This window comes from Callorhinus ursinus, unplaced genomic scaffold (assembly GCF_003265705.2).
Source record: "Callorhinus ursinus isolate GAN/ISIS: 27379988/994484 unplaced genomic scaffold, GSC_fseal_2.0 scaffold18, whole genome shotgun sequence".
Classification (NCBI taxonomy): domain Eukaryota; kingdom Metazoa; phylum Chordata; class Mammalia; order Carnivora; family Otariidae; genus Callorhinus; species Callorhinus ursinus.
The window spans coordinates 6,044,898-6,058,463 of NW_027397080.1; the positions used below are offsets into that span (position 1 = coordinate 6,044,898).

Consider the following 13,566-nt stretch of genomic DNA (forward strand, 5'->3'; position numbering starts at 1 on the left):
TATGCTCCAACCACAGTGAATTGCTTGCACTTCTCACTTCCCTCTGCTGGGATGTCAACAGTGAGTACTTTGGTGTTCTTAGACCACAGGGGTGGGAGGAAAAGAGACAGCAGGCAATCTGGCTGCTGATTGTAGACAGCGACCAGACCTTAAATGCCACATAGAACATTCTAGATGTATGTATGTATGTATGTGTTCTAGATGTATGTATTGGTTGCTAACCCAAATTACTTGGCCTAAATAGAATGACCATATAGTTTAGCTTTTCTTTTCCCACAAAAGGCATAGAAGATGGATGACACTTCAGAGGGCTTATATGTCCATCATTTTGGCCATAGATGCAACTGCAAGCAATGGTCCCATTTTACAGATGAGCAAACAGAGGCTTCAAGTGACTTGGCCCCACAGCTAGCAAATAGCAAAGCAAAGGCTTGAATGAAGCTTCTTGACTCCAAATCCCCATTTTCTTTCCTCTAGTACTATAGCTCCTACAGAGCTGTTTTGCGTGTGGTGCGAGGGAAGGGAGATTCAGCCCAGACCCAGACCCTGGGAAAAAGTTCTCCTTACCACCAGTGCACCAGGGGCTGAGTCTGTTTTACTTGCCTCTCTTGGCCTAGTGCCTTCCCTACTCTATCGTCTTAAAGAAAGCCTCACAATACCCCTGTAAGGTAAGTATTACCATCCCTTTATTTTATAGGTGAAACTGAAGCTCAGAAAGGTTAAGTTTCACGCTCCAAAGTCCGGAATCTTCCTACCTCGCCCCTCTGAGGTCCAGATTTGGACCACCGCGGTAAAGAAACTGGCCAACAGGTGATAAAGAGGATACCCGGGACCAGCCCCACTTCCGGGCTGAGGGCCGCCAGGTGGCGCGGTGGAGGTGCGCCAGTCCCCCCATCTACACCCGGGCCGCGGGGCAGAAGCACCTGAAATAAGCCCGCCAAGCGGGCTCGAGGGGCGGGGCAGGGAGTAGCCCTATTCCCTAGTCCGGAGTGCGCAAGGGGTGCGGCCTTAGTTTGCGTGCTGGGGACGGCCCAAGCCTAGCTGAAGAGTCACGCCTCCACTAGACGACCCTCAAACTGTGTCAGCTCGCTGCCTGCCCTGCACGACCCAGCGTGCAATTCATTTTGGGGGGGGTCCAGGGAATAGAGTAGAGCCGCAGAGAGCAGCCAGGAGGGGTGGGGCGGAGACTCCACCGCCCCCACCTGTCGGCGGAGGGGCGGGGGCGGGGCTGGGGGGCGGGGTCTGTCCCGTAGGGTCCGCCCCCGGCCCCAGAGCCCCGGGCGCGCGACGAGATATAAGGCAGCCGGAAACAATGCGCCTGCATCTCGCGCTCCCGCGCCGATCCCGGGAGCGTCCGGGCTGTCGTGCGCGAGCGAGGGCGGGGACGCGCGCGAGGGGGGGCGTGCTCTTGATGCGGGACGCGCGCTCGGTGGCGCGCATATGCCTGTGTGCGGGCTGCCGGGCTGCCCCGAGCCGGCGGGGAGCCGGTCCGCTCCAGGTGGTGGGCTGCCTGAGCGAGGTGAGGCCACGGGCAGCCGGGGGGCGGGCTGCAGGCTGCCTCTTGGGCACCAACGCGCCCCCGCCCGGCCCGGCCGGGCCCTGGGAGCTGCGCTCCGGGCGGCGCTGGCAAAGTTTGCTTTGAACTCGCTCCCCGCAGCGGAGTCCGCGCGCTGTGAGCCGCTTCCCTGGGCGCGCAGACCCAGGGCTGGGCTTCCCGGGACGCGAGGGAAGGGCGCGGGCTGCCAGCCGGGAGGTTGGGGAGGGACGAGAGCTTGGCAGCTGTGCTGTGCTGGGGGACCTGGGGACGCCTCCTTCCCCGGCCCGCACCCCATCAGCCAGTCCCCTTCCCTCCCGCAGGGAGCGGACATGGACTTCGACTCGTACCAGCACTATTTCTACGACTATGACTGCGGGGAAGATTTCTACCGCTCCACGGCGCCCAGTGAGGACATCTGGAAGAAATTCGAGCTGGTGCCGTCGCCCCCCACGTCGCCGCCCTGGGGCTCGGGTCCAGGCGCCGGGGACTCAGCCCCCGGAATTGGTCCCCCGGAGCCTTGGCCCGGAGGGGGCGCCGGGGAAGAGGCGGAATCCCGGGGCCATTCGAAAGCCTGGGGCAGGAACTACGCCTCCATCATCCGCCGTGACTGCATGTGGAGCGGCTTCTCCGCCCGGGAACGACTAGAGAGAGCGGTGAGCGACCGGCTCGCCGCCGGCGCACCCCGGGGGAACCCGCCCAAGGCGCCCGCCGCCCCAGACTGCGCTCCCAGCCTCGAAGCCGGCAACCCGGCTCCCGCTGTCCCCGGTCCGCTGGGCGAGCCCAAGACCCAGGCCTGCTCGGGGTCCGAGAGCCCAAGCGACTCGGGTAAGGACCGCCCCGGGCCATCCAAGAGGGGGGCACCCAAAGGGTGGCCAAAACTCTGCCGCTGTCTGAGGTCTGGCATTGGGTCTTCGCAAGCCCTTCGGCCACCTCCCCCTTTCTCTGGCTGAAGCTGCCGGTGTAGCCCCCGGCGGTGTCTGTCTGGCACGTGGGTGTATTAGTAAACAGTTTGAAGAAGTGGCGTGGGAGCCAGCGTCCTTTTGATGATGATTGAAGCCCCAGGGGACAAGGGAGACAGGGTGAGGCTTAGCGCTTAGAGAGGACAATACTAGGATTGGACTGTAGGGGATTTCTGTCCTCCGGAGGCTGGAAGGGGTCCCTTAAAGGTCACTCCAGGCTTGAAGTTTTTTGTTGCTGCCACTTTCCCTGGGGAAACTCACACTCCCCTAGGGAGAGAGGAAGCTGAGGAGCCTTTTGTGCAAAGCCAAAGCCTTCACCCTTTAAAAAATCTAGTTTCCTGTCTGCTTTACTTTAAAATGCCAATAATGCCCTCCCACCCTTTACCATTTGTGCCCCACACGATCACCCACCAGACAGGCAGCAGAGCAACGAACGCTCCCCATTAACAGATGGAAAAACTGAGGCTTAGAAATAGGAAATCACTAGAACTGAGCCCCATCTTCTTTTGCCCAACCCTCCATTGCAACCAGGCACTTCCTTGATGTTTCCAGGGTCTTCATGGTAGCTTATCCCGGAAGGGCTACACCTTGGTTTGTTGCTTTGGTCTGAGTTGGGAAGATGTTCCTTTAGCTCCCTCCTAATTTCACCTGTAGGCTCTGTGTAGCTGCTTCCTTGCATTCAACAAATGTTCTTTGGCCCCTGCTTGGTACCAAGCTCTGAGCTGGGTGCTGGGGTCACAGATATGGAACCAGCCTCCTCCTCCACCCTTGGATGCAAATTTAAACCTCACTAAGGGCAGACTTTGAGCATCCTGTGCCACCAAACTACGATAGTCTTAGCCTAGCCTCTTAGACCTCTAACCAGGAGAGAGACTGGAGAGGGTGCTTCTATAGCATGTCAACTGACTAGCATCAGGTAAATCCGGACCTAGAAAACTCGCAGTAGCTTTTAAAGAATAACTTTTACATGACCTATTGAGAGGGAACTGGGGAGTGGGTATGGAAGTTGTCATACACTTGAGGGGAAAAATAAGGATAACAAGAAATTAAAAGTCAATTTTTTTTGGTCCACTGTGTTAAGGTCATTTTTAACCTGCTTGCTTTCAACACCAAGAGCTCATGTTTGTTTAATGGCTGGAATGGGAGTTTTGAGATCAAGAAACCAATAAAGATGTATCTCTACAAAAGCTGATGGAGTGGTAGAGTGGAAAGCGCATTGTCTGGGGAGTTTGGAGATCTTAGTTTGAGATCCAGAACATTACAAAGGTGATATGCGGACATGGCTGATCTGGATCTCAGTTTCTCCTGCACACGAGAGGGTTGGACTTGATTGTCCAGCTGAGGCCATTTCCTTGTCTGGGTAGAGTTAGACCATCCCTGAAAAGAATGGTGTCTTACATTATTTCTTCCTTAGGCAGAAGCTTACCAGCTATGAGGTTTAACACTGAAATATTAAAGGTTTGGGATGTGGGGAAGCCTCCTGAATCATTTTCTGACTTGCCCTTTAACCTGAACCTGTTTGCAAGCTCCTGGTTCACTCACAGGCCACATGGCCCAGAACAAAATGCAACAGATTGCAAACAATAAGGGGGGGGGGGAGGAGAGTGACTGACGGCAAGGCTCAGCCAATAGAGGCTAGGGGCTGGGTAAAACAGCAGCCCAAACACAGCTTAGCCAGCCAATCACAGGCTTTGTGGCCAGGAGGGCTGAATGGTCAGGTTTTATTAATGGAGAAATAATGCGATTGTCCACACAATGGAAGCCTTCCTGACAAAGGGGCTCAAGCATCCTGATATTCAAAAGAGGCCGAGAACTGAGCTCTTCTGTTGTCAGGCTGAAATGCATTAAGGTGGCCTTCTGTGTGGGGGCTGCAAAATGCGTGAAGCAGGAAGGCTGTCCCCTATTTGCACCTCTCCGTGGTTGAGTAGCCTAAGAGACCTTTGAGCCAGGGAATGACAGGGGCATTTCCAGGCGCCTCCAGGTCCCTGGTGTTTTGGCCCTTGTATTGGGACAGTCTGTTGCTGCTCAGTTCCCTGTCCCCCACACAGGTCGCTTGGAAATGTTTGCTTGTACCTTTGTGAAGTTCCAGCAGCTTTTGCCGACAGGCGAATACAAATCCAACCCTCTTCTGGTCCAGGGAAGGGGGTGGGGCAGGCGACCTATAAATGATGGATGACTAGAAACCCATTGAAACCAGGAGCAAAATGCTCCTGAGGGAAACCCGTTCCCTCCCGCTGTGGGTGAGGAGGGATGGGTTGTAGCCCTCCCTTCCCAGAATCTTTAGCTGAAAAGGATGGCAGAATTGAGAGGTGGAGGAATAATAGGATTTATAACTTGTGAAAAGTAACAATTCCCCAAGTGCAGACTGTGCTGGGCAGGAACAAAGGGCAGCTCTGCCCACAGACCCCTCATTTACAATTCTGATGGGGCATGAAAGAGCCCGACCGGGGAAGATCTTTATAGCTAAACTTTGTCCCAGGGCCGATAGCTCTCTTTCTCTCCATCCCCTCGGTGGGGGAGGGGAGCGCCTGGGCAGACTGGGGGCTGTTGGCTTGGGTCTGCCTTTTGTTCTTATCTAAGCCTTGCTGTGCAAAAGGAAATTGGAGAATATTTTCCTTCTTGCTTATTTCCCCTTCTTTCCTTCACGCTGCCCTTACCCCCTTACAAATGAACCAGTTGTCTTTCTCCTCACTTCAATCTGTTTATATCCAAATGGAGAAAATGTCAGCTCCTTTCCCAAGCCCCAGGGTAGGGGTGTGTGTGTGTGTGTGTGTGTGTGTGTGTGCGCGCGCGTGTGTGTGCGCGCGCGTTTCTCATGGGGTATGTTTCTTCTCTGGATCTCTCTTCTTGGACAGAGAGTGAAGAAATTGACGTCGTGACAGTGGAGAAGAGACAGTCCCTGGGTGTACGGAAGCCGGTCACCATCACAGTGCGGGCAGACCCTTTGGACCCCTGCATGAAACACTTCCACATCTCCATCCATCAGCAACAGCACAACTACGCTGCCCGTTTTCCTCCAGAAAGCTGTTCCCAAGGAGGGGCTCCAGAGAGAGGTCCCCAAGAAGAGGCTCTGGAGAGAGATGCCCCAGAGGAAAAGGAAGAAGAGGCAGATGAAGAGATTGTGAGTCCCCCACCTGTAGAAAGCGATGCTCCCCAGTCCTGCCACCCCAAAGCTGCCAGTTCCGACACTGAGGACGTGACCAAGAGGAAGAACCACAACTTCCTGGAGCGCAAGCGGCGGAATGACCTCCGTTCTAGGTTCTTGGCCCTGAGGGACCAGGTACCCACCCTGGCCAGCTGCTCCAAGGCCCCCAAAGTGGTGATCCTGAGCAAGGCCTTGGAGTACTTGCAAGCCCTCGTGGGGGCCGAGAAGAGGATGGCCACGGAGAAAAGGCAGCTCCGATGCCGGCAGCAGCAACTGCAGAAGAGAATTGCGTACCTCAGTGGCTACTAAGTGACCAAAAAGCCTGACTGCTCCGTCTTACAGAGACCCGAGTTTATTTTTTCACCTTCCTTCTCCCCCTTAGTAATTTGCACATTTTGGTGACGGTGGGACAGTCCGAACAGTACATTCCAGAATGCAGCGCAGCCGGTGCACACACTCTAAGGGCTTGCATTCCTGGAAACCTTGAAACCCAGCTCTCCTTCTTCCCTGACTCACAGGAGCACTGGGTCTTCTCTGGCACCTTTGGCTTCTCAGGCAGGCAGCTGACTGAGGAGACTTGGGGTCTGCCTAGCTCACTAGCTCGGAAGAAAAGACTGACAGATGCTATGCAACAGGTGGTGGACGTTGTCGGGGGGCTCCAGCCGGCATGAAATGTCACACTCCGGATGAGCTTCGGGCTGGGAAAGGATGCTCCCACCGGTGTCTCTGGGGTGATGCTGGGACAGCTGGGCCCGGACACTCTCCCTGAGGCTCTTCTTTCCAGGAGACACACGAGCTGTCTTGGGTGAAGACAGGCTCACAGACTTGATCAACATGGACCGTTACCTCACTGTCAGACACTTTACAGTAGCTGAGGAGTTGGAAACCTTAAATATATATATATAAATATATATATATATATAAAATTATGTTAGCCAGCACCCCTCCTCCCACTCTAAATGCTACGACCTTGAGAACATTTAAAGAGCTTGGCCTCTAGATTCTTTGTCTCAAAGCCATCTGGGCCCTATCCTCTGAGGGAGAAACCATTCTGTCCCCACAAGGGATTTTTTTGTTTCCTTCTGCCTTTGTTCTGCAATGGGCTCTACAGCACCCCTTTCCCACCGGTCAGAAATATTTCCCCAAGACCCTGGGAAATGGGTCCTAGCCTGCGGCCTGGGAAAGGCTTGGAGTCCTGGCTGTGAACATGTTATCTGCCCAGGTGTTTTCCATCTTGGAATCTTTACTCAAGGCAGATGTCAGGCACCTCCGGAGGGAGAACTCTACCACTTCCTCTTTCCCACTTCCCTCTCACCTCAATCCCTGACTGGTAAGTTTGAAGTTCTACTAGAACCATGCAAACTGTCCTAGTGCAACTCCAAGGAGCTAGCTTGCTGGCTCTGCAGCCACCCTTGGGCCCCTTGCCAGCCTGACATGAGTCAGATCTCTTTCCCAGCGTCTGGGCCTTACTGAAGTTCTTGCTAGGAGAGCTGCTGGGACTCATCCAGTGCTCCAGAAGGTGGACTAGTTTCCTGGTGGGTTTTAAAGGAGCTTCCAGGAACTCTGCTTAGCCGACCATGGATTTTGCCCCAGGTGAACTTCGTACCTCCAAGTGGATTCCAGGTGCAGCCTCCAGTCTGGAAAGGCATCCAACCCAACAGGTGTCCTGTGGGCAAACTCAGGAGCCCCCAAGCCTGGCCCAGAAGAAAGATCAGCCCCTCCAGAACCCTGCCCAGGGCAGCAGGTGCCTACTGGCTGTGGTTTGGAAAGTGGGGGAGGGGAGGATGGTAGAACATTCTCTGTGGTTCTGCAAAGCCAGCTGCTGCTTCCAAACTTATTATGCACAATGGTCTGTTTCTGAGGTTGCTTCATGGCCTCAGAGAACCCCAGTGGAAGTTTGGGAAAAAACCTCTCTACCTTCTGGAGTATGGTTTTCAGGAGCCAACTGACTTCTGGAACTGTCTTTGGAGAACAGGTGGGATGTAGGTTACTGATGTATCACCTGAATAGCTTGTGTTTTATAAGCTGCTGTTGGGTATTAAGCTGGGAGCAGTGGTTTGTTTTATTTGTTTTTTTTTTTAATACTGTATTTTTGTATGCCTTTTGCAAAGTGGTGTTAATTGTTTTTGTACAAGGAAAAAAAAAACAACTCTTGGGCAATTCTCCTGTTGCAAGAGTCTGATTTATTTTGAAAGGCAGGTTTACCTGAAATTTTGTATTTAGTTGTGATTATCGATTGCCTGATTTTAAAATGTTGCCTTCTGGGACTTCTGCTAATAAAAGATTTCTCAAACATGTCAGAGTGGGGGGCACCTTATGCCAACCAAGTCCCCCTGAGCCAAGGAAAACGATTTCAGGGTAACCACCAGTGATCTAGAGGGTTGTATTTCTCCAACCATGTTGCTAACCAGGTCATTCCACTTTGGGTTCCTGAAATGCCATTTCAGACATGTCTAAACAATGTCAGTGCAGTGCTTGGTGTACTTAGTGAACGTGAAATTCTCTTGTGAATTGCAAGGAGTGCTGAATTTGTACTTTAGAAGGTTTGAAATCCCAGTTCCATTACCTAGCTTGTTCTGTGCCTTTTAGCTTTACCTCTGTGACCCTTAGTCTCCTAATCTGTAAAATGGGGATAAATACTACTGCACAGGGGGTTGGCAGGTATTAATGAAGTAGTAGACTTCAGGCCCCTTTCTTTTTTTCTTTTTAAGATTTATTTATTTACGGGGGGGCTGGGGCAGAGGGAGAGGGAGAGAGAAACCCAAGTAGACTCTGCACTGAGCGCCGAGCCCGACAAGGGGCTCGATCTCATGACCCTGAGAGCAGGGCTCTGAGATCATGCATGACCTGAGCCGAAACCAAGATTTGGATGTTTAATCCACCGCACCACTCAGGCGCCCCTAAGCCCCTTCCTAGAGTATAAAGCCTTTTATTCTTTAAGGTGGTACCGTTCTTACCTTAGTGATCCGATGACTTTGCAGGATGTCTTAAAAATTCTCTATGGTTTTGTGACGTAATGTGATTTTTTTTTTCCTTCTCCCTCAATTAATGAAAAAAAATGAAGGCTCCCCTTCCCTCTCCCATCATTCTCATAAACTTGCCATAAATGCAAAAAGGGAAAATTGAATAATCGCCATTCCTTAACTGACTGAGCTACCCAGGCGCGCCCTGTAATAATCGCCATTCCTGATAGAACACTGCCTATGCCAAAGCACTCTGCTCCCTCTTACATAGGGCACCACAACCAACTGCTTGCCGGGGCCAGGGAGGAGGGAGACTGAGGTTCTCAGGGTGAAAACAAAACTGCCCAAAGTGACTGGGCTAGTAAGTAAATGAATTGGGATGGAAACCTGCTCTGCCTATCTCCACAGCCTGAGGTCTTAATCACTGCATAATAACGACAGCGTGTTTTGTTAGCACGGGGTGTGTGGGGGAGGTAAATATGGAATTCCATCACTTAACTGCTTGTTGGAATTGTCTCTCCTTGGGGCCATTGTGCCTGCCACTTATTGGGATGAACTAGAGCAGATGTTCCATGACCAGTACTGTGCCGCATTTGTGGGCTGGGTGGCTTAGTCTTGCCCCAGAGAGCCCCCCACCCCCACCCCAGGTCTGGGAAAGGCCAACAGTTGCTGTTTGGAAAGGCCATGAGCATCATGGTGGAGGGAGGCCAATTTGCCTCAGTTAAATCCTTCCTTACAACTCTCTCCTGGCTGGTATTGCCTGCCTGCTCTCCCTCTCTTCTTATATAGCCTGAGTAGAGTCAAAAAGCTCCTATAAATTCCTCACGTTTGCAAAGTGCCCCTCATCACAATGTGTAAGTACGCAACCTCTGCCACAGAGTACCGGAGCCCAGAGCAGATTCTGGCTCAAGGTCACATAACAAAATCAGAATCCCAAACCCAGTCTCCTGTCAGGTAAACTTTCCACCCCATCCCCACTGCCTCCAAGTCACCAAACCTAGTTTGTAAGTAGTTGTTTGATAAAAATAAGCTTGCATTGTTGGGACTCTCTTTTTAGAACTGCAGTTCCCTCTTTCAGTTCTAGTCACTCTGCTCCCAGTATACTCATCCAACTTCTTTGATGCCATTTATCAAGAGACTAATTTGTAGGACTTCTCTCCCTTTCCTGGCCTTGAAAGAATTCATGGGCCCTTGGTAAAATAGCAAGGACTCCTAGGTACGGGGACTGGTGTTAGTTGTTTTACATATCTTAATTCTTACAATAACCTAGAGAACAGGGTGGCATCAGCCCCATTGCACAGATGAGCAAACTGAAGCTCAGGCACATTGAAATCATTTGTCCAAGCCCACACAGCTAGGACCAGCCGTCTGTCTCCAAGCTTCAGCTCCTCTGAGTCCAACTCTGCTGAGAAAGGAGTGGGAATAAAGCCATCTCCTGGGGGGAAGGGAGGGTGTTTCTGGAATGTGAAGTATTTTAAGCTCCTTCCTAGCTCATTTCTACAGACTCCTACCTTTATCTTTGTCTGAAAATAGTCGGGAGTTTATTCCTGGATTTCAGAGAACAATTTCTACAAATTAGGTTTGACTGAATAGTACACCTAAGGGACTGTGCACCCAACTCGAGGACATGCATGTGGACAATAAGGGGCAGCTGAGAAGCCACACTTACTGTAGAAAAGAAAGGTCACCCTCCCTGTTAGACAATAAAAGGCTAACACGTGTGCTAATTCCCACCCCTGTGGGAAGCTATTTTTGTGGGGACTGAGACAGGTTGAACTATCTTAGATATGCTGAATTCGTCTAAAGTGCTCCCGAGGTTAGGATATTCCAGAATATTCACTTTAGAAGGACGAGGGGAGGACGGGGATGGCTTTGTTGCTTTGGAAGGTGATAGGAGGGAGTGAGAAAGAGTTTTCCTTCCTGCGGGTAAGGATAGCCAGTTGGAAGATGATTGATGAGTGGGTGACTGGGGAGGGGTGGAGGGGAGGTGTCTAAATGTGTCAGCGGAAGCTCCGCTGGGGTGTGAGCATTTCTACTTTAAGCCCGGTGGGCAGCTCTTGTTAATGTCTTTATTTGGAATTGCTGCCAAAGGGATCAACCGTATTAACGTTACCATTCTCTGGGCCAGGAAATGTAAATATGTTCTTAAAGTCTCTAATCAGGTGAGTTATTAAATAATTAGACTCCGCGCCAGGGGCCCAGTAGGTGCCCAGGAAGTGTTGGATTGCCTTTAAACTTGTAGGAAGCGGTACGGCTAAGTGGTCTCCCACACCCAACAGATCTTAGTTCCAAATCTGGCTCTGCATTTTCCAGCTGTATCTTTGCCACCACCTTGGGCAAATTATTACCTTCTCTGTGAAACAGGTCGAAATAATAGCACCCACTTCATGGGGTTGTTGTGAGCAATAGTAAGTGCTCAGTAAATGATTAGTGTTTTTCAAGCCATTTAGCAAGCCACACCTAGAATACAGATTAGTCATATCTGAAAAGCGATGGAAGAGATTGGGAAAATAAGGAATCTTCCCAGAAGGAGTACTTAAAGTAATCTGGAGTGCACAGACTGATGCCTCAAGAGGAAATAGGTCATTAGGGAAAGAGTAGCCAGAGTTTGGGGAGCTTGAGCAAGGCACAGGGGTAAAGTGAGGCATAAGACCTGAGCTTCCGGCTGGTCCACAGCATCCCACGACCCACGGCAGGCAAGAGCTGTGAGTCTGGGATGCTGTGGCACCTATGGGCCCTCCCTGTGTCCTTACTGGGCACTGCGGTATCTTCGAACTGAGCTGGAGTCAACTGACCCCATTTTGCCAGTTAAACCCTTGAATGTCTGTTTGTTCAGGCAGTGACTCTCAAACTTGAACGTGTGTTAAGAACCTACTCCCTGCCCCCACCTGATGCACTAGGTCAGAGCCAGGAATCTACGCTGCTGACAAGCAAGCAGGAAGGTGGAATCCTGAGGTCACACTTAGAAGAACATTGGAATGAGGAATTGGAGCCAGGTCCTGTGGAGATTTAACAAAAAAAAAAAAAAAAAAAAAAGTAGCCACAGAAGGTGGTGTAGATGGCATAGTATGATGGTTAAGAACAGGGATTTGGAGTTACTACCTGTGTGATGTTGGGCAAATCCCTTAACCTCCCTGAGTCCTAGAAGTTTCCTTCTTCTCTGAAATGGATATAATATTAACACCTACCTCACAGAGCTGTTGTAAAGATTCAACAGGTAGTTATATGTAAAACACTTCGAACAGTGCCCGCCACAGAGTGAGAGCAGTGATCTATAAAGCTAGGCTCCTTGTGGAAGTTCATGAGCATGTGAACACGACCACAAGATAAGGCAGGATACATCTCAGACGAGGGCTACAAGCCTCAGAAGGGGAAGAGAGCACTCTGTTTGGAGTCATCAAGAAAGTTCTTGGTGGAGACACTGACTATAACTGGAACTGGAAGTCCCTGCGGCCTGTAGCCAAGTGAAGAGGAGGAAGGTGTTCTAGGCGGAGGGAATAGTTTGGGGGGAAGAGGGGATTGGGAAGGTTGTATGGAGTCTGGGGAATGGGGAAGAATCTGGTTTGATGTGCTGGCTGGGTGGTCACATTTTTACAAAACAAGAGTTGCGCTGGATTTCTAAAAGGACCCTTTTGATAGCCAACATCCTCAGTGATTCTTTGAAATAGGGAAGTCAGGGAAAGAAACTGATTGTGGTTTGGGACACCATGAGGTTTGAGGTGATGGTGTCATACGAAATAGGGCACCCAACAGGAAGTTGAGGATGTGATACTAAAGCTTTAGGAAGGGGTTTGCAAGGAAGGTACAGATTTGAGACTCATCAGGATATAAAGATGATGAAGGCCCAACCTGCCAAGCCATGAGAAAGAGAAGGGGCCAGAGACACAGAGGAGAGGGCTTGAAAGAGCCATGAGCTCAGGACTGGAAAGGAGCATCTTTTTCCCTTTTGCACTTACCCCACTCTGATCTTCCAGGCCCTCGGGGCTTCACTGTGGGTGTGCAGGCCCTCTTAGACAGCCACAGAATACTGGAAGTGAGCTCCCTCTGAGAACATTCTGGTGAGCTCCGGAGAAAACCCCATAACTTAACTTTAGGTATAACATAAACCCTATAACATGGTGAGCTCCACTCTCTTGTGAGGGGAACCTCACTTGTTTTGAGCAATTCCGAGCTCCCAAATTTGAATCGACAATTCGCCAATGGAAACAGCAACAGATGAAAATTACTGTGATTACTCACAGGCCCTCTACTGGGTTGTATTTTTGTCCCCCACCAATCTCATGTCTATCCAGAACCCACGAATGTGACCTTGTTTGGAAATAGGGTGTCTGCAGATGTAATCAAGTTAAGATGATGTCATAGTGGATTAAGATGGTCTCTGATTCAAGGACTGGTGTCCTAGGGAGGGAGAAATGTGGACAGAGACACACACAGAAAAGATGGCCATATGAAGACAGACACAGGATTGGAGTCATGCTGCCACAAACCAAAGAATGCTAGAAGCTAGAAGTTAGAAGAGGCAAAGAAGGATTCTTCCTTAGAGGGAGGCTTCGGACCATGGCCCTGCCACCCCTTGATTTTGGGCTTCTGGGGTCCAGAACTGTGAAAGAATACATTTCTGTTGTTTTGAGCCACACAGTTTGTGGTAATGTGTTATGGCAGCCCTAGGAGACCAATACAGGCACCGAGTGTGTCATGAAATAATCCCACAAGATATATTTTTTATTTGGGATACCTAATTAGTATGGGGGTCAGGCTGAAAAGGCACCTAGGGTTATAGAAAAAGCTAGTGTTCTCTGGCCTTGGAAACAGAGGCTTCAGACCTCCCATGGCATGTTCCTCCTTCTGTCCTCTCACAGCATCCTCTAGATTTCCATGTTGAACATTTGAGCTTTCTGGATGCTTCCCTTTGAATGGCCTTTCCACTCTAATGGCTTCACCTTTAGCCTCGTCCCTATGCTT

The 13,566-nt window shown here is 50.9% G+C and overlaps 1 protein-coding gene across 1 annotated transcript; it reads left to right on the top strand.

Annotated features, from left to right (window-relative positions):
• The first annotated feature begins 1,338 nt into the window (after positions 1-1,338).
• Positions 1,339-7,973, top strand: MYCL (MYCL proto-oncogene, bHLH transcription factor). The gene is made up of 3 exons (XM_025857137.2): positions 1,339-1,519; positions 1,858-2,362; positions 5,352-7,973. Exons 1-3 carry the CDS (start codon positions 1,412-1,414, stop codon positions 5,948-5,950), a joined length of 1,212 nt encoding a protein of 403 aa, XP_025712922.1. The 5' UTR covers positions 1,339-1,411; the 3' UTR covers positions 5,951-7,973.
• The last annotated feature ends 5,593 nt before the right edge of the window (positions 7,974-13,566 follow it).

Bases quoted from the DNA above. Each gene is read 5' to 3' on its own strand.
- MYCL (XM_025857137.2), top strand. From the start codon at position 1,412: ATGCGGGACGCGCGCTCGGTGGCGCGCATATGCCTGTGTGCGGGCTGC. The intron at 1,520-1,857 runs GTGAGGCCACGG...TCCCTCCCGCAG, and splicing joins TGGTGGGCTGCCTGAGCGAG to GGAGCGGACATGGACTTCGA. The intron at 2,363-5,351 runs GTAAGGACCGCC...CTTCTTGGACAG, and splicing joins CGAGAGCCCAAGCGACTCGG to AGAGTGAAGAAATTGACGTC.